The sequence below is a fragment of the Eleginops maclovinus genome, chromosome 22, assembly GCF_036324505.1.
Source record: "Eleginops maclovinus isolate JMC-PN-2008 ecotype Puerto Natales chromosome 22, JC_Emac_rtc_rv5, whole genome shotgun sequence".
In the NCBI taxonomy this organism is placed as follows: Eukaryota; Metazoa; Chordata; class Actinopteri; order Perciformes; family Eleginopidae; genus Eleginops; species Eleginops maclovinus.
The window spans coordinates 17674320-17694804 of NC_086370.1; the positions used below are offsets into that span (position 1 = coordinate 17674320).

General features: G+C 38.9%; 2 protein-coding genes across 6 annotated transcripts; both read left to right on the top strand.

Moving 5' to 3' along the window:
• Positions 1–1267: 1267 nt before the first annotated feature.
• Positions 1268–12711, top strand: ifngr1l (interferon gamma receptor 1-like). Of its 5 annotated transcripts, none has more exons than XM_063875243.1 (8): positions 5038–5089; positions 7054–7128; positions 8099–8216; positions 8634–8830; positions 9574–9728; positions 10119–10287; positions 10753–10871; positions 10965–12711. In XM_063875243.1, the coding sequence occupies exons 1-8, from the start codon at positions 5053–5055 to the stop codon at positions 11316–11318; spliced, it is 1224 nt and encodes a 407-aa protein (XP_063731313.1). In that variant the 5' UTR covers positions 5038–5052; the 3' UTR covers positions 11319–12711. The 5 variants fall into 5 exon arrangements, with proteins under 5 accessions (XP_063731316.1, XP_063731317.1, XP_063731313.1 ...); XM_063875244.1 differs by having other exon boundaries at positions 10756–10871; XM_063875245.1 differs by lacking the exon at positions 5038–5089 and adding an exon at positions 6251–6326.
• Positions 12712–14901: 2190 nt separating this feature from the next.
• Positions 14902–20442, top strand: il22ra2 (interleukin 22 receptor, alpha 2). Its single transcript, XM_063875248.1, has 7 exons — positions 14902–14952; positions 15111–15250; positions 16433–16553; positions 16943–17124; positions 17410–17552; positions 18162–18319; positions 19304–20442. Exons 2-6 carry the CDS (start codon positions 15187–15189, stop codon positions 18309–18311), a joined length of 660 nt encoding a protein of 219 aa, XP_063731318.1. The 5' UTR covers positions 14902–14952; positions 15111–15186; the 3' UTR covers positions 18312–18319; positions 19304–20442.
• The last annotated feature ends 43 nt before the right edge of the window (positions 20443–20485 follow it).

A 20485-nucleotide genomic window follows, 5' to 3' on the forward strand; every position in this document is an offset into this window, starting at 1 on the left:
TTGTTGTTGTACTGTATTTAAAAAAACAGACTGATAATAAATACTATATACATTTTTAATAATGTATATATCCGTCAAGTTCACACATTAGTTTGCCAATACACTGTCATTTAGAATAACTATTTCCCAACAGTGAATTTGTTGGGAGCACTTTGGAATATGTGGTTATTTCCTGGGAACGTGACAACTTGAGCCAAATTCTGCTGCATTCAAGTGCTGTCGGATATACGATGTTTATGTTTATTTCCATTTTATGCTACTTTATACTCTACTGCAATGCATTTAAAAGGGAATAATGTAACTTACCTCCACTACATTTATTTATCAGCTTTAGCTAATTTAATCAAAATGCATCTCCAAGTCACAAAAGAGTCAAATTATTTAAATAGTTCACCTACAGTCCATCAGAACTTTGTTTGTCTACTCTACAGTAATGTCAAGTCAATGCTACTTGATTCAACAGTATTATCTATAAATGTCACCTAAGTATATTATACACACACATAAAAGCTGTTTTTCTGCACAATGATTATACATTTATTTTCTATACTTTAAGTATATTTTGTTGATAATACTTACTTAGTAAGATTTTGAATGCAAGACTTTTACTTGTAATGTAAAAGAGTATTATGACAATAATGTATTTGTACTCAGAGGTAGAAGACTTAGATTGTGTACTAAAGTAGAAATACTAAAGGGTAGGAATACTCTGTTACAAGTAAAACTTTCTTTTAAAATCTTACTTAAGTAAAGTAAATTACAAAAGTATTGGCATTAAAATACTTATAAAACTTATAAAGTACTTATTTAGCAGATTAGCCCATTCAGAATTATATGTATTATGTTTTGATTATAATTATTGATGCATTACAATGTTATCATAGCTGGTATACGTTCAGCTGGTTTTGAGTATTTCGTATGCTGCAGGACAGCATGTGAATGTTACTACAGGTGTAACTAAATTCATAATTAAGTGTGTGACTAAAGGTATTAAATAAATACAGCGGATTAAAAGTATACCATTTACGTCTGAACTGTAGTGGAGTAGAAGTACAAAGCAGCACACAATTGAAATACTCAAGTAAAGTACAAGTCTCTCAAAATTGTATTTAAGCACAGTATTTGAGTAAATGCACTTAGTTACTTTATGCAACTGCTCATTTGGATAATGACAAGCAACTTTCGCATCGGAATAATAAGAAGTCTAAAATTACGAGGTTTGGGAAAGGTAGCATTAAGGAAAGTCATATCCGCTTTGGTACTCCAGCGGATCACGTCGACAAAGCTGCTGCTTGTGGGAGGCGTGGGGCTGCTCAGACTGTAGCTGTTTCCTGCAGCTTCCCGATGAGGTTCTAGATACGTTAGAGTTCACATTTTACAAACTATAACAACATAATAACATAAACATTTGACTTCCGGTTCACTATGGATATGGCGACATTTCATCCCGTCATCCTGTTTCTCCCCTTGGTACAAGTTGTGTTGGGCCACGGTAAGTTGTGGCTACGTTACTAGCTTATGTACCTTTTACTACGCACCACTTAAATCTGTGTTTACATCGTAATGTTATATATTTTCAACACTTATATAAAGCTGAATTAATAAGGATGTGTCAAACGACTCAATTATTGGTCTTTTTAACCGAATGGTGTGTTCTATGTGGCATTTAATGAATGTTTAGTATAAATATGTGATAGGTGATGCTAGCGGGCAGTGCTCTTCATGCTTGTATCGGGGAGTTCGGGGTTTTCCTATAATTTCTCAACACACAGGGTTATTAGTCTGTGTCAGAGTGCGATTTTAAGTCTTAAGTGTCTGGGCATATACATAAATGTATTTAAGTAAAAGTATTAGCACCAGAGTGTAGAAATACTCAGTAACAAGTAAAAGGCGTGCAATCAAAATGTTACTCGAAGTAACAAAAGGACTTGTGATGCAGATTTCAGAACAATTATGACGTGTTTTTAGTTTAGATTATTACTGAATGTGCACCTAGCTTTAATCACGTGTGATACTGCGGGTAGCTTGTGATGAAATACTCAATTAAAGTACAATTACCTCAAAATTGTACTTGAGTGAATTGACTTATAGTTACTTATACCACTGATGTGTGTGAACATTTGAACGAAAACACACACGTAGGCTCTTGTTGAATCACATTGCGCTGATTGTTTGAACAAACCGGCCATTATTTCCTCTTTGTAGCTTTTAGCATTTCCCAAGACGCTGTGTTTGTGCAATTTCTGAATTTTTGTCTTTGACTAAAAACACGTATGCAGACCGTATACCAACACATGCACGGATCAAACCCTGCAGAAGCCTTGGAAAGTGGTAGGAATATTGAGCCATAACTGCCACATGCTAACTTTCGAATTGGATGAAGAAGATGGTGTGCCGTTCTTTACTCTTTGGCATTTTGAAACAAAAAGTTGGGCAACCGATGTTATCAAAAACAGGAATTGAAACTGGGGCCGTTCGTAACCTGCTCTGCAGCCCAGATGATTTACTGTCGACAGTGTTTTGGTCAAATCTTGCCTCTCATTATGTTCACAGACTAATGCACTAATGCCTCTCTTGGCCCTTGCTGATGGAGATGAGTGCTAACAACTCTAATGACCGTTTTTGGAACACAACCTATCATCATTTAAAGAAATGTAATCCCTGTATGTCTTCTACCCTCTGCAGTCTGTGGGTACGGCTCTAAGCACAAGCATTAATGCAACCGGACTCTATTAAGAACATATTAAGGTGCAGACCACAGTAGGAATATGATGACTGCTGATTATGGATTAAATGTTAATCAGTTGTGACTGTGTTTCTGTTTTTTATACATGGAAATACTCATGACTTTCAGCTCTATTATTGATGAGGCGGTGAGGCCTGCTGGCTAACACTGGCACGTTTACAGAAATGTTGATCAATGTGCACTGTCCTTTAAATAAAAAAGTCAAATCAAATCAAAAATTGCAACTGTTAAACATATCATTGAATCTGTTGGCATATGCTTCTCTCAATTTAACATTTATCAATCTCAATATCAAATGTTGCAGCCCATAGTACCTAAAACATGACAAAAGTTGAGTTAGCTTCTTTTCCTGTTTACCATTGCATAGGCCAGAGTTTCCCCACATATGAAGCAAAATGTGTGGTGGGAGTTGAAATCTCAGAAGTAGCAACTCGGGAAGCTCTCAAGCATTTCTCCTCACATGACTGCCTGATATAACTGGTCTGTTTTGCTCAAACTTCTGAGAAATACTCAAACACTTTTCACATCAGACTATAATACTCCTACCTCAGATCAGGATTTGATACTTAATTATTACCCCTACACTTTGATGAAATTGTGAGCCAGTATGCAAGCTCTAATAAAGAAGTTCATGTTTAGGTTCAACAGATTCATTTTCATTTTATTTTTCACGGTGGTCTCAAGACTCGAGTCATTTCACTGCTATTGTTTTTGATTTCAATGTTCCTTGCAATGTGACATTCTTAGTTGGGTGTGATTTCCTTTCCTAGGACGCTGGGATATTACAGGCACAGCCAGACACAAGCTAATTGGTTAAATCAAGGGTGTCCAAACTACCGCCCGGGGGCCAAATGCGGTCCGCAGGCCATTTTGAATCGGCCCTCTGTTAATTCTAAAAGTATAATGCAATATGGCCCACAAATTAAACTTTTGCTTGTCTTATATTGTACTTCTCAAATATATATATGTTCAAATATATTAATGAGCCCAATTTTCAAATAAATTTAGTCATTTAAAATGTAAAACATTTTCTAACAAATCTTAGTTGATTAAAAAAACCAAAAAACCGTATTTCTGTAACCAGCTTGAAATTAAACCTTCATATTTACTCTTATTATAAGCAATCTGAGGCTTCTGTTTTAAGGAACGAATTTCCAACAAAATAAATGAAACCCTAAAGACAGGTGGGATGTAGGCTGTTTTTCTTCTGAACACGTTTTCAAGTATCGCGCACTATTCACCTACATTTGATTTGTTTTGATTACTTTCAGTTCATCGACATCCTCTGAAACAGGACGTTGTGTATTGTGGTAAAGGTGTGTTTCATGTTGTCAGTCAGAGAGGGGGCTGGTTGGTGTGAAATGCTGGTAATCCACCGCAGCTTTCACAAAGTCTAGGTGTGTTTCTACAGTTAAGAGTGTCGTCAGTCTGTCAAAAAACACAATTGGATAGTAAGGATCTCCTGTCGTCTTGTGTGGAGTCTCGAGATATTCTCGAGGCGGATATTGTATATTCCCCTGAAGCAATGTAGACAATTGTGATGAGTCAACCATTACGATCACACTCCTTGTGTCACAAAGAGTGGGGCTTTCCAGGGAAATAAACACCTTGCCTATAGAGTTTGCTTTCGTTTATGCCTTTTAGAATAGATATTCATCTCATTTCATCTACAGTAATAAATCCTGTTGTGGAGACCTTTAGCAGGAGACACAATGCACACGCTATTAGTCCACTAGTGTGACCGGTTAAATACATAGTAAATGACGGCAGGAATCATTTACTTTTTTTGGAGCATAGACCTGTCAGCTTTTATTGGAAGTCTGTTGTCAGACCTTTAAACAGTGTGGTTACGGATGAGTCTTTACGTTTCCTTTTTTTTAGTTTAAGTAAACTGCCAAACAGGACCAAACTCAGGCTTTTTAGTCTTGAGGATGTGCCTCTCTTCCTAGTTTAAAAACAAAAATTAATGTTTGGTCACCTTTGTAATGTTGTTAGTGTTCCTGATTTTATATACGCTGCCCGGCCCAAAAAAAGGTCACACTCTAATATTCGGTTGACCGCCTTTAGCTTTGATTACGGCACGCATTCCCTGTGGCATCGTTTCCACAAGCTTCTGCAACGTCACCACATTTATTTCTGTCTTGCATTCATTTTTTGCCAAGATCTTGTATTGAACTGCGCAAAGTCTTCTCCAGCACATCCCAAAGATTCTCAATCGGGTTCAGGTCTGGACTCTGTGGGGTCCAATCCATGTGTGAAAATGATGTCTCATGCTCCCTGAACCACTCTTTCACAATTTGAGCCCGATGGATCCTGGCATTTTCATCTTGGAACATCAGGGAAGTAAGAATCCATTGATGGAATAACCTGGCCCTTCAGTATATTCAGGTAGTCAGCTGACCTCATTCTTTGGGCACATAACGTTGCTGAACCTAGACCAGACCAACTGCAGCAACCCCAGATCATAGCACTGCCCCCACAGGCTTGTGACCTGTTTTTTGTCGGGGCAGTGTATAAATAGATGTACAATGTTGTAAAATAAGTGTTTGTATGCAAAGTCTTTGTGTTAACATTTGAGAACTTTGACTTTGTCCGTTTCTTTTTGTAGAAAACATGATAATATTTCTGAGAATTAGAAATGGCCTGGGGTGGAAAAACGATCCAAGGCCTCTATTTGTCAGCATTCAGTTAGACATTTGCTTACATCCACCAGTCTGCTGTTAAACTAAGACCAGATGAGTATCTGTAACAAGTCTTTGAAGTGCCTGCATGACTTTACATTGGTTCTGATCAGAGCAGAGGTTGTGTTGCTTGTTAAATCTTTATTTATTAGCACAGTCTCATCATGTCATGCTAAATACCTACATTGAATGCAGCCATTATTGATGGTAGTGGTTGTAAAGAGCTTTGCATGTTAGTCAAAAATATATCTGGTTCACAGATTAAATCTGGCTGAGATGCACGCCCAAGGCACAGGAAAGCTGTGTGGGTGTGTAGCTGCATGGTTTTGAGATTTTATAGATTACAACTTTGTGCAGTTTGTACTTGTATCGCTTCAACCATTTCCTCTTTGTCCTTTCTTTTCCCTCCGCTGTGAAGCTGTCTCATGTCCGCGTCACCGGTAGGGTGGCCAGACGTCCGGCTTAGGCTGGACAGTCTGGCTTTCAATGCCCTCTCCGGCGTCCGGACGCGTATTTGTCCTCCTTCTTGACAAATACGCTTCCCTTTTGATAACATCTATTTTTATTTTGCAGGTTTAGAAAGTAAGTTCACATCTTATTCTGTGAACAACAACTGGTTCTCAGGGTAACAACATGTTTTTAAACTCAGTTTGAAAGCGTTGCGTTTACTCAAGCACTCGAGAGAGCGTTTTCAGCTATTTTGTGCCGATAGCAGCACACGTCAACAGTGACCTCTTTTTTTTTTCTCTGAACTGTGCTGCTCTGTCTTCCTACTTTCGAGGAAGGTTTTTGCTTTGTTTGCACAAATCTGTCTGCGGCTGCACTCGTATGAACTGAGATGCATGCGGAGTGTCGAGTAAACACTCCTCAGCACTCCTCTACTCACCTTCAGCTGGAAGGTTGGAATCATTCATTCACCTTGTGACCTTTGAGTAAATCAATGGTTCCTGTTCACAGCGCTCGTTGCAACATATTTGTGTCATTTTTTATTTAACACCAGACTTTCATAGGACAGCTTTTTAATATTCTCTGTCAAGTTTGTGATGTCATGGTTGCTTCTTGTAGTCTTAAAGTTGTTTGCTTTTTTATTGTTTTAAAGTGACCTTTTTAACACATGAAAAGAAACATATTTATAACTATATAACATCAAACACAAGTTTAACACTAACATTTGTCAAAAAATACACATTTCAACATGGACCCTCTAAAAAACTGTCCTGAAAAACTATTTTTTGGGGGGATTAAACAGACTCAATGGAAATAATTTGCCTCTAGGAATTTAATAATCAAGTTTCTTTTGGAAAAGTTCAGCCATACTTTAGATATTGTTTACAGTACATAAAGTTCCGCACATTGCCACTGGATTTTGGATTATGTTGTCGCTCTTTAAGCAAGTACATGTAATGGTTTACACTTATTTATTACACTAATAGGCCTATCTTCAATTCAGAGTAATTCATTTTATATTGCTTTTTCAGATGGTGTTCAGAAAACATCACGAGGACATGAAGGGAAAGTTCAATGATGAAGTGAAATGGCGTGGTTACACGTGTGGGTCCCGTGCTACCTTGTGGTTAACGCCTCACAGACCGACTTAACTGTTGCGGTTCTCGCATCTCTTTACAGTTCACACGCCTCCGTCTGAGATTTCACTTTTGCACGTCCCGCCACTCAACTTAGTTCGGAGGCTTTGGTATTTGTGTAAGTGTTTGTTATCACGTGACTGAACATAAATGCTAGTTTACAGAGGAATTGAAACCGAAGTGTAGGATGCGAGTTTAGTAACGTGATGTAGCATAGCAAAAGATTGATTAGCCTTTGTCTTAAAGGACCTTCCCATGCCAAGGTCATTATTCACATTTGAGCTTATTGAGCTGCAAACAGGACAGTGAGGGTTGTTTTGTTTTTCATTTTATTTTGTGGTGTTAATCTATACATCTCTGTTTCTATAAAAAAGAATGTATTAGTAATTATTTGTGGGGTTTGGATGGACAGTAACTGTGCAATACTCTGAGGCATGGCTGTTTCCTGTAACAGGAAGTGAACATCACAATGGTTGGCGCAGTTTTGAAAACCTTTTGGATTCTTTTATGTTAAATGAAGCTGTGTAGGACAGAGCTGAAGTGAAGATCAGCTCCCAAGATGGGTAAAGGGAAATCAGTGTTTTGTATTACTCTTTGGAATTGAGGAAGTATGTGCAGGCTTTGGGAAGTTTCTTTTTTCTCAGTGTCAGAGCAGTCCTTGCATAAAGTTTCTTTGTAAAGAAATAAACAAATCTGTAGTTTTCACTTCGGCAGAAACCCTTAAATCTCCGGAAATGTTTCCCTTTTTTAAGCTTCTCAGTCTGTGTGTACCCAAAGAGGTTGAGCACAAGTGTATTGTATATGTTTGCATGCAGTGCCCTCTAGTGGGCGGTCTGTGTTAGTGTGAATACCCAGCATCCTTCCCTTTCACGGACTAAAATTGAGAAGGGTGCGCTGAGAGTCTGTAAATGCTGCACTCCTCTGCACAGAGAAAGAATGTGTTCAAATTATTTAAACTTGTAGTGAATAGTTAATCATTTATTGGACTGATATTACCGTTTTTGTTTTTTTTTAGCTGTTTTGACTTTCAGTGTAAAATTCGAATGCCCTTTTAAAATATCCTAACCATGACATTTGTGTCCCCACAGTGGAGCCACCGACCAACGTCACCCTGCACTGCCACAACCTGCACAACGTGCTGAAGTGGAACTATGACAAACTCGTCCCCGAGATGATATTCAAAGTATATGTCCGCTCCTGGAATGGGTTTGTGCTGTCCTTTGTACGCATTATCTGCTGAAGTACTGTCTTTGCCTGTTTAGAAGTGTATTTTTAAGATGATCTCTGCTTTAAACTGTACAAACAAACACTGTAACATTTAAATGTAGACTCTGTGGGATAAGAAACTGAATTGTTCATCAAAACGAATGTTGAACATAAAGGTATCTTTACGTTCGTTTATCAAAATTTGACATTTTAAAATATGGTCATGTTCAAATCTCATTTGAGGTTAAGGTTTGAAAATGTTTTCTTCAAGGTCTTGATCATTGGCTCCTAACAAGTGTGTTTTAAAGCATTTATTGACTATTTTTAGATATGTTTGAAACTTTAAGACATATGATTTAAATCTTTGCTCATCATCTTCTCTTGATACGGTCTCTTCTATCTTATTGGTTTCCACAGAAAACTGGATATGCTTTTGGTGGAACCACCAGCGGAGCTACAAGCCGACTTGTCACCTTATTCTGATCCCAGAAACATCTACTCTGTCTCCGTAACTGCGGGGATTGGAAGGAATGAGTCTGATTTTGCCCCTTCGGAAAACATAGAATTCAGCTATTTTGAGAACGCTCCATTCATGTCGAAATCGGCACAAAAATGTGAGCATTGGTGGCAGTATAGAAGAAAACGTCACTAACCCTTTTTAATATTTTATATTAATATTTAGGTTTGGGTTTCTGTTGGCCTGGCAGGTGTGGTTACAGGCTAAACACTGCTATAGTCTTTGCTGTTGAGTCAAGTTCGTAACAGACATGTTATGATAGCTTGTCAGAACGCTGGTCAGGCGTTAATGTAAAGGCTCGCCTTAATCATGTTTCATATTGATACATTTCAGACGCTGAATTGATTAGTTATTTTTTTAATGTTCGGCATGCTGCTTTGCTGGCGCTGTATTTCCTGTGATTAGCGTGACGCTTTTTACAACCCGTGCTCTGCGTTTGCTCCTATTGACTATGCTTACTATCAGAGCATTTCTCACTTTTTAAAAAGAGTTCACCGACTGGTGTAAACAATATTTGGACATCTCTAAGCCCCGGACCAATCACAAAAGAGCCAGCCAGTCAACCAATTAGAGCAGACTTGGCTCTGGTTTCAGAGAGAGGGTGAAAAGAGGTGCTGCAGTACAGGCAGTATGAGGGAAATAAAGACCTGTTTGAACATTAACGCATGGAAACATGTCACAGTAGAAGAATATGAACAGAATAGAGCCCTTTTTAAAAGTATGAGGTGAAGGTTTTGACCACTGGGAGCTATGGCGCAAGCACTGGTTAGCTGTTCATGATCTCAGTATGTTACAGTCAACATGAAACCTAAATTAAAATGGTGATGTTTGTTGTTTCAGGTTTTCTTGACTTCCCTTTGGTTAATGTCACCGTCCTAAAGGCTGGCACTGTCCGGCTTCGCTTCACCCATCCCTGGTTGTGGTACAACCCTGGATACGATACAGAGATGGAAGACCTTCCCTTGTTTCGATACAGTGTCTCCCTCATTGACGAGGTCAGGCCTCACCCAGTTTCACACCTTCTAACAACACCGTCTGAAGTTTTCTGAAGGCGTCGATAAAGCATGAGCAGATGTCTCCGGGTCATAGCAGTTAGCAGGAATGACCAGTTATTATTTGTCTTGGTTTATTCTATGGTGACAGTGCAACTTAATGAACATCAGTATTAAAATGCATGATGTAAAATGCTAATTTACATCCGTACTCCATTGGAAAGTAACACAAAACGATACATTACAAGTCTCAATATATAAACAAAACACAAGTAAACCCATGAAGTACATTGCACTACATGTCAAGTGAAAGTAATCCTAGTCAGTTCTGTAGTATTTTATTAATAGTTTCACAATTCCTTAAGTCTGTGTGTGTGTTGTGTGTACGTGCAGAAGGAGCACCCACATAGCACCCAGTGTGAGGAGAGTGTGTGTGAGCAAGAACTCCTAGTGGACGCTGCTCAGAAGAAACACTGTCTGACGATCTCTGGATCTGTGAAGAAGATATCAGTTAGAAACCAACTACAGTTATGCACCGTGCCATTCGAAGAACCATCGAGCTGTTGAGTAACATTTTTAAATCTCTTTTTTTATCTTTGTTTGTCTCTTAGTCAAGATGCACAGCAACACGTTAGGAAAGATAATTGTCAAGACAGTATTTTCCTAAATTCAAAACAATGGATTTTGTCTTGCAAAGTATTCTGCTTGCAATCCATAATTGTTGGAAATAAGCTTTTAAAAATAAAGTCTTCAAAAACTCACTTGTCAGGAGGCTAAGAGAAGGAGGACGATTGTATGCAGTGTTTCTGAACGTTCATTTGGCTCACTTTTTTATCCGAAAAAGGACATGTATACTTCCTAGACATTGTTATGGGAGCGATTTGTGGTTCAATATCTTGCACAAGGACACTCTGTCCCACTGACTGCAGGGGTTGGACTGAGCACAGATTCAGAACTACTGTTTTCTTTGCTAAAAAATGTGTGTTTAAAGAGTCTGTAAATATATTAACTTCATATCTGTCTGCAGTAGATCTCGTCCATGGGTGCGTGGTGGGCATCCTGCTGACTTTGAGTGCGGCTGCCTTTGTCCTCTTCATGGTCTACCGAAAAAAGACCAATGCCGCAATTGCTATTCCAGATTTTTTGGTGGGCAACTCCTGTTGATATAATGCATATTCTAAACTCTTTTTTTTTTTATTCCACACTTCCATCTGACAATTTCTGTTTTTGTCTTTAAAGACATTCACAGACCCAATGAAGCCTGACATCCAAAGAGACTTGAAAGAGACCATCTATGAGCCTGAAGTGACGTCCCGCTCACCCTCACAGTTGGACGAGGAGGAAGACATCAAGCTTGTTATCCCTTTTTCTGATGAGCCCGGCGAACGTATGCGCCTAGGAGTGTCGGCAGAGGGCGAAGGCATTTCCGACAGCGTGGAGGTAACGAATGAAGAAGGATCCGGCTACACGCACGGCAGAGACTTGGAAGCAGACGAGCTGCTAGATTCCAATCAGGGGATCTCTGGTTACGAGAAGCGTCCGGTGTTGGTGTCATTGGTTCCAGGTGAACCGGCGGAGGGATACTGCGCCTGAAGCTGTAACGATGTCAGACCATCTGACTGCCATGGAAAAAGAGAATCAGGAACGTCCCTCTTGTCGGTTCTCCCTTACATCAGTTACATTTTACGTTGCATGTATGTGTCAGAGCAAGCAACTGCAACTAATGTTACAAACTCAAACGGCCTTACAGCTGTATTAAAGTAATCGCTAAAATCAGTTCAGTCACCAGTTTGTGTCGATGGCTGGTCCTTCACTATTAAAAACACTATTATTTGTTGCCAAATAAAGCATGTTAATTGAACATGTAACATAGGGTTACAACATGTTGTTTTTCATTTTTTTTACCCAGCCTTTAAATGAATTTATGGAATTCAATGAATTAATTTTTTCTCATGAGTTGATCGGTCCACCAGAGGAGGAAGTGATGTAACACTGTGCCCCATTACTGTGATTTAAACATCTGCCTTTTAGTTGCTTATTGTTGTGTTCAACTTGTTTTGTTTTGTGTTTTGTAAATAAGTTAAAACTGTATTAGTTGATGAGCCTTACGAGGTAAATCTGTTTGTTCTGACTCTGTCAGTGACTGCAAAAGTAAGTTCCCCCTGGTGGTGTTTTTGAGTTATTGCAGCCTTAATTACCAGGACCTTCAGTGTTCAGTGTTCATGCGTAGAGTGCTCCACCACAGAGAGTTGCTTGTCTGAGCTTTGGGAGTGGAACCAACAGTGAGTAGAGATGCAGTTGTTTTATTTTAGTTGTTTTATGACACTGTGATCTTTAAGGTGATGTTGAGGCATTTATTTTAAGTTACGAAAACCGTGCTAACTATGCTAATGCTAATCGCGACGCTAACAGTTAGCAAGAGGCTAGTTAAGTTGCTATGGGTAATTTAGTTCATTGTTGAGCTTCATTTGTGGTGAATGAGTGTATTTCATGTATCTGTACTGTAATATGTGTGTTCATCTGTGTTGCAGTTTTACCCAAAAACATAACTGAGAAGATTCAGTAAATCAACCTCAACCAAAGCTACTGGGTCTCTTTTTATTGGTTCGGTATCTGTCAGCCATTACAGAATACTGTTATACAGAGGCTGCTTTTGAAACAGGGAAATTATGCTTTTTTATTTTTCTTAAACAGTTCGGTCCCGCAATTTCAAAAAGAAAATGACCGCCTTGATTACCAGCCGGGAGGGTTGGTCTGATGATGTTTGAATGTTAACGTTTGATTTTGAGAAGTGTCCGTCGCATTAACCATTAAACTCAAGCACTTGTTTTTTCTCGTTTTGTGAATTAACTGTTGCTTCCTCAGTTTTTCTGTGCCTATCTCCTTTATAATGTTTCCCTTCCGTCTGTGAACCACCGTTTGTTTGTTTTCTTATCTCCTGTGATTTTTAAGCTTGACTTAATTTCAATAAAAAATCGGAAACGGGTATTTTTTCTCCTTCTTCTCTTTGTATCCTAAAGGATGTGGTTTTAAAGAGGATGTTGTACAAACCAAATTACTGTATGTGAAAAGCTTCAAAGAAGGAAGTTGGTATTTCATTGCAGTGAAGCAGCCAGTTTACATTTATTGACTTACTAGTACTACTCATTATAATGTATGATTCTGCTGTGTCACTATGTAAAGGAAGAAGAACCCTGTTTCATGTTCCTTCCTCTAGATCAGTATGTCCAGTACTCAGGGAGACCTCTTTTATATAGGAGTGTGTGTGGGTGCGTAGACATCTGTTTGCAATGTTTCCTTCCTCTTTAGTGTGTGTGTGGGAGTTGGGTATGGAGACCTTTTTGATTTCCAGTAACAGAAGACTCCATACTTCACTATTACTGTAGCCACCTGTCCTCTAATGCCATCTTGCAGTTAGTGCAGTCTGATAATCTGCAGCAGCTCTGTCCGATATATCACACAGCCCCGTCAGATCAACTCCAGCCCTCACGTTCACAGTGTGTTCATTTCAACTCCATTTAAAAATGAATGTTTAGTCGGTACATCACTCTCTTACATGTGGACTCTCCGGTCCGTTCTAGTTATAAAGGTGGTTTAAATATTGGACGCCTTCAAGTGAAGATCAACTTTGTGTGGCTTGTCAATTGATGTACAATAGTAGAGACGAAGCTGATCAATAGTAGTTTTGAACTGTTGTAACATTTGTAATGTGCTATGCAATATAACTGCAATAAATGAACAGATGGCAGTGGAATGAAAACCTGTAAATAAAAGCTATGTATTGGGCAGACCTAAAGTTGAGTCACATTAAATTAGTGAAAATAATGCTAAGAAATCACTCATATAAAATGGCTTATGAGGCACAACTGATGTGTCATGAATTGATTTTACAAAATGTTTCAATAGAAAATCATTGCATTTTAGTGCACTCTATTTAAATGAATATTTTCCTGAACATAAAGCATTTCTTATTTGAATATATGTCCCCTCTGTTCAATAGCTTCCATGTCCTGTGACCAAGTGACTATCATTTATTTATAACTACAACTACATTGGACAATTAGGACACACCTCATGTTGTTGGATTTAGTGCTTTTTCTATTTCTCTTATATTGCTATGAAAAGCGTTAATTTCTAAAAAGCTGAACTTTAAGTAAAAATATTGATAAAAGACAGAAAACGCACTAAAATATAACAGACGTGGCTTTCGTCAGTTTAGTTTGAACAACTGGAATGGATTTGAGTCATTGGATCGCATGAAAGCTGTTGAAAATAAATATTCAAATGAATTGTATTTTTTAGCATCATTTGAAAGTTAGCACAGAGCCAGATCATTGTAAAGCCTTTAGGAATATCAGTTCATATTTACACAAAGCGTAAACATAAAATGCATTCAAATAAGTCGATCCTTTCTCTGCCCTCTTGTTTCTCTCCCTCTCTCTTATGTCACTGAGATTCATCGGGCAACACGTTTCCAGTAAACTGTTATCATTTGTTCCCGTAGCTCTCAACCTGAGGAAGCACTCGTGCTCACCTTCAGAGGATAATGAATTATCATTGTGAATCATTTATTAATAGGCCTTTTTTCACAGACTTATATGAATATCAGAGGTCAGTTGTGAATTGCAAAGTTAATGATAGATACATTCATTTTAGTTGCTTCAGTGTCAAGGTCCTGGCATATTGTGGAAGCAACAACTTTTTATTTAGTTTGTTTATTTATAAGACTTATTTATTGTTCATGTGGGTTCTAGTGGTTCTTAATGAGGTTTAGCATGGGGTCATTTTTTTTGATTTGCCTGTAGTCTGTGTTGTTTGTGTCACATGTCATGGTTTACTGGGACGTCTGAATAATCTGTTTTTGTGCTTTATATTTCTTGTATAATAAGCCAACATTTCTTTTAAAAAGCGACTTTAAAGTGAAACTTGGATGCCTGTTTTCACATTATTTAGATGCATCCTTTAAGTATTTACAATAACATCTAAAATGTCAGTGTTTCAGCAGAGATGTTATTTTAATTGAATTAAACTCGATGGGATTTCTAACTAACTTCACGATTAATGGTGACAATATATACACATGTAATGTATGTCTGTTTTTTTATGTAAGACATCACACCTGTCAGTGCTCTTTGATTCTTATAAAGAGGAATTCAATCACCTGATGAAACTCAAGGACTTCTAAACCCTCTCACCTGGAGGTGGGGGTCAGTGAATGCATCATCAGGTTTGTGTATGTTCCCAAAAACATTTGTTAAGTGATAGTTCAGTGTTTGGTAAGGAAACCTCTCACGTACTGCTACAAAAATGTACTTCTGTGTCAAAACATGTAACACTGTCATCGTGTCACGTCATTAATGAACCCTGCATCATGGCATTTAAAAGGGGAAGTTGACGGGACGTTAAAGGTCGCCGTGTTTCTCGCAGCATCAGTTGTGTCTCGTCCTCCAACATCAACACCATGACCCGTCTGCTGCTGGGAGCCATGCTGCTGGGGAACCTGGTAGTCTGCTGCAACGCCCCAGGTAAGATATATTATTCATTTTTATGTGATTTATGACATAAGGATGGTTACTGTCTGACTAGTTTTATTCCAAAATACACATTAATTTCTACCTCAGATCGCAGTTTCAGATGTTTTATTCACTTTGTTGAGTGCAAATACAGCAATACTCAGCGGAGAGGAAATTGATTGATGCTTGTTTTACAAAATCAAGCAGTGTAACTTCAAAGGTATTGCTCTCTAATTAAAATAAGCCAACCAATAATAACTCACTAATACTATATTAAACACACTTGAATAAAAGGCAACATTTAAAGGGAAAGAATAAGAGTTGATTAAAGAGTCAATCAAGTGAAATGTAGTCAGATACTATGGGTACTGAGTGTCTCTAAATCAGTTTCATACATCAGTAGAACTTCGATTTAGTTATTTATTGTAAATAAGCAACAAAACAGGAACCTTCTTTGTTTAGACTAGGTAAAAAAATATATATAAATGTGTTAGTTCTGGTTCAGGATAGATTGACATCAGCGAGTAATGTGTGTGTGATATGATCTGAGATTTCGAGGAACTCATTTCAGGCCAGGTTTAAAAACTTAAAAGCCCCAGTGTTTCAGGAACAAGGGTATGCATCATGAGGTGGAAGTGTGTGAGTGTCACCGTGCCAGACTGATGACTGAATTTCTTAGAAATCATTTGCAAGGAAAATCCTTTTAATTGAAACACAAATTATCCCAGAGTGTGAAATACAGCACAAAAGGAAACTGCAATATTAATGTGGACCTACAGCTTCATTCCTCCTCTATTTGAGGTTTAACATATTTAACTTGTTTGTTTTTTGGACATTTTATCTATATACGACAGATGACCAGGGCCAGTTTTTACTCAAATGTGAAAAGGAGCTTTCTAAAACAAATCCTATAAGAGTCACTCAAAGGCTCTGGAAATGTCCAATGTGGCATCAAACCAAATGTATTTCTGTTATAATTTCAAAGCCGTTTTTGAATTTCTTTTGTATGGCTGCAAAGTTTTCATTTGAACCCTTTTCCCCCTCACTCCATTTCTTATTGTTGTATTTTTCTCTGTGTTCTACTATCCTGTTACTTGTTATTCTTTATTGAGAAACCAATAACCTACTTGTTTATGTATGCACTTGATGCTCTTGTGACCTAATAAACCATAATATAATCCATTACATCCTCAGCTCCAGAGATGCTCTCCAAACCCACCAAGGTGAGGTTTGACTCCGTGGACTACAAAAACGTTGTGCTCTGGACTCCGCCCACCAACAGCAGTTCACTGCAGTACTACGTCCAGTGGAAGATGTGAGACACACACACACACACACACACACACACACACACACACACACACACACACACACACACACACACACACACACACACACACACACACACACACACACACACACACACACACACACACTTTCTGACTTCAGTTACTTTGCAAAATCTGATTCATATTACAAAAAATATCAACCAATCAATTATGACTGGTTGATATTGTAAATTAATACAATACTTTATTGGTACTCACAAAGTACAATATCAAGTACTTACAATGAGCTGAATGCATGCATGTTACAGGGTACAAGTAAAGGTTCTGATTACTTCTTCCCTTACTGCACATCAGACATGCCCCTATGATCCGTGTTGCACAGAGGGATATTAACGCTCCTCTCTCTGCTCCTCAGTTATGGCGAGGATGAGTGGTTGGATGTGGACAGCTGTCAGAGGATCCAGAAGCCTCAGTGTGACCTCAGCGCCCTGACCTCTGACCTCAGAGAGTGGTATTACGCCAGAGTGCACGCCTCCTCTCCCCCTGCCAGCAAATCAGCCTGGACTCTCTCCCCGAGGTTCAGCCCGCGCGGGGACAGTGAGTATTTCACGGTTTTTCTCTTCATCATCATCATCATCATCATCATCATCATCATCATCATCATCATCATCATCATCTTCCTCTTCCTCTTTTTTGTCCTCTGGCTTCACCAAACTGATGCACATTTTTGTTATTATAAGTAGCTCTTGTTGGATTTCCAGAAGAGGACATTTGGTCTTTTTCGTACACTGTTTTATGACTTTCATTCCCATTATTCATCATCATGACAAAAATATACATAAAAGACATTAAACTAACAAGATACTTCTTCTCTATCTGCAGCCAAAATCAGCTCTCCTTTATTGCGGCTGAACTCCACGGAGCAAGGCATTGTGGTCCGTCTGAAGCCCCCCAGGCTGCTCGTCAGGAAGATGCACAACAGTCTGCAATACAAGATCTACCTCATACACAGCAGTGGAGAAGAGGTACACACACAAACCAAATGTCTTGTTCTGTACGAACACCAGTACGATGCCCAAAGATATTCAGTTAGTGACACAAAACCGAAAAACAAAATGGTATTTGTCACCTTTCAAGAATCTGGAATCAGAAAAGGACCCGTGATCAATGACATGAACTATATAACTATGTGTACACCATAAATAAATACCATCAAAACTCCCTCTACTAATAGAAGAGGAAGAAGATGAGGGAGAGAAGGCGGAAGAGGAAGAGCAGAACAAGAACAAGAACAAAAACAAGAACAACTGGGAGGGCACTCAGAAGCACAGACATCTGCCAACGCCGTTTCCATTTGAAAAATACAATAAAAAATGGATTCAAATTCATCAGACAGGTTTCATGAACATTGGGCTGGAAGGTTTTCTACAATCCTGCTGACAAGAAGACAATCAAATCAAACCAAAATTCATAATAACACCAATAAGGGAAAAGCAAGAACCTTTAAGGTCCTTTAAGGCTACATTTGCTGTAAGACTGCTCAGATCTTTGGTTGAGATAGCTTCACGTGTAAAAATGTGCAGTCCAGAACCAGACTCTCTCTCATGACTCCTGTCTTCTTCTCTCCTCTGCAGAAGGTGTTTGATGTGGACTGCCGCTCCAAAAAGCTGACCCTGAAGGATCTGAAGACCAAGACCAAATACTGCCTCCAAGCCCAGACCCTGATCCCTGCGCAGACCAAGAGCAGCGCTCGGAGCGCCCTGAAATGTTTCACCACACTCTGACCACACAGGTATGAGCACACAAAGTGACTATGTGTTAGTGTTAGCCTCTGCCAAAGACATTCTCAATATTTACACACATTTCTGTTTATTTAAGGTTGTTTGTTGAGTCAGAGTCCAGATCACTGCAGTAAAAAGCTACTTTATCCGTGAGAAAGCGGTACAGGCAGTGTACCGGAGTGGAAGAAGTACCCAGATCCTTAAATTGAGTAGAAGTTCACATACAATTGTCTTGAAATACTACTACACTAAAATTACTACAAGTAACAATTACTACAGTTAAAGTGCAAAAACTAAAAGTGCTTAATCGGCACAATGAGCCATTTCAGAGTGACACAGTACAGAACAGCAGAGAGTACTTCAAGTACCAAAAGAAAAAGTAGTTATGCAGAATACGGGTTTCCACACAATTATATTATTATGGTTAATATGTGATCTGTGTATATACATTTAAGAGCCCTTCAGTATTGTAGTTTGTCAACGTGGACCAACTTCAGATACTTTAAATACTGTGCATATTAGTCACACAGTACTGCATGATAACAGATCAGCATATCACGTGTTTTATTTTGTGTGTTCAAATGAATGTAGTGGAGTAAAAAGTGGGATATTCGCCGCTGAAATGTAGAGAAGTAGACGTTTATAATAGCATTCAATAAAAATACTTGTGTTTAGGTATGATCCACAGCTGTGTACAGGTGTCTGCTGTGTGTGACGGTGTTTATGTGAGTGAAACTAAATACCACCAACTGAGAAGTCAGGTATTTACGGCCTGAGGCGGCGAGACAGAGAGAGTGAGGGGACATGAAACTCCTGTGAGGAGAAATATAAGAGTTCCTCCACAATCACTATAATTACCTGTGCTCACCACGCCCTGCGCTATTTTTAGATCTGGGTAATGGATGTGTAGAGCACAGACAATGTTAGGTGGACTGTTATTACTCTCGTCTCCGTCTCACTGCTCGCCGTTGTCTTCTTTCTTCTCTTTGCTGCAGACAAACGACCCACGTGACACTGAATGCCTCCCATCAGTTCAGCTTCTATCATCCATCACTACCTCGAAAGCTGCTTCTATAAATACCTGCGCCAATGAGAGATGGGCTTTATGCCCCAAAGCATCAGGGATCTGACATGTTGAAATGCATAGGACCTGAATGATCTGCATCCAGGATCCATCGTTTTGATTTAAATAAATGTTGTTTGTGGAAATTAATCAGAAATAGCTGTATGATAAAATATTCCAACTTGAGTTACACTCCCTAGCTTTTTTTTTCTCAGTGAATTATTAAGCAAACTCCACCTGCAAATGATGCGAGATCAAGCTAGTCAGAGGACCTTGAATTAGGATTATTTATTTGATTTTGGAGTAGATATGTCGTTTCAACACATAATGTACTGGTTGGTTTTGTATGCAATTCACACGAGCTGTATGTAGCCATCTTAACATGTATATAAAGTGAAAAAAAGCACTGCCCGGCCAAAAAAAAAGGTCACACTCTAATATTCTTTGGACCGCCTTCAGCTTTGATTACGGCACGCATTCGCTGTGGCATCGTTTCCACCAGCTTCTGCAACATCACAACATTTATTCTGTCCTGCATAAATTTTTCGCCAAGATCTTGTATTGATGACGGGAGATTCAGACCACTGTGCAAAGTCTTCTCCAGCACATCCCAAAGATTCTCAATCGGGTTCAGGTCTGGACTCTGTGGTGGCCAATCCATGTGTGAAAATGATGTCTCATGCTCCCTGAACCACTCTTTCACAATTTGAGCCCGATGGATCCTGGCATTGGTCATCTTGGAACATGCCCGTGCCATCAGGGAAGAAAACAATCCATGGCTGGAATAACCTGTATACCAGTATATTCAGGTAGTCAGCTGACCTCATTCTTTGGGCACATAACGTTGCTGAACCTTGACCAGACCAACTGCAGCAACCCCAGATCATAGCCCTGCCCCCCCACAGGCTTGTGACCTGTTTTTTGGCCGGGCAGTGTATTATATATATATTAATACAGCATTAACTTGAAGCCACCAGTCAACATTTCACAACACTATTCAGAGGCAATACTTTGAACTCCTGTTTTTTTTGTTCATGTGTTACAAATAAAAGCCAAATATTGCAAGTGTCATTTGGTTGACCTTCTTCAGTTGTTTGAAACTATAATGACATTG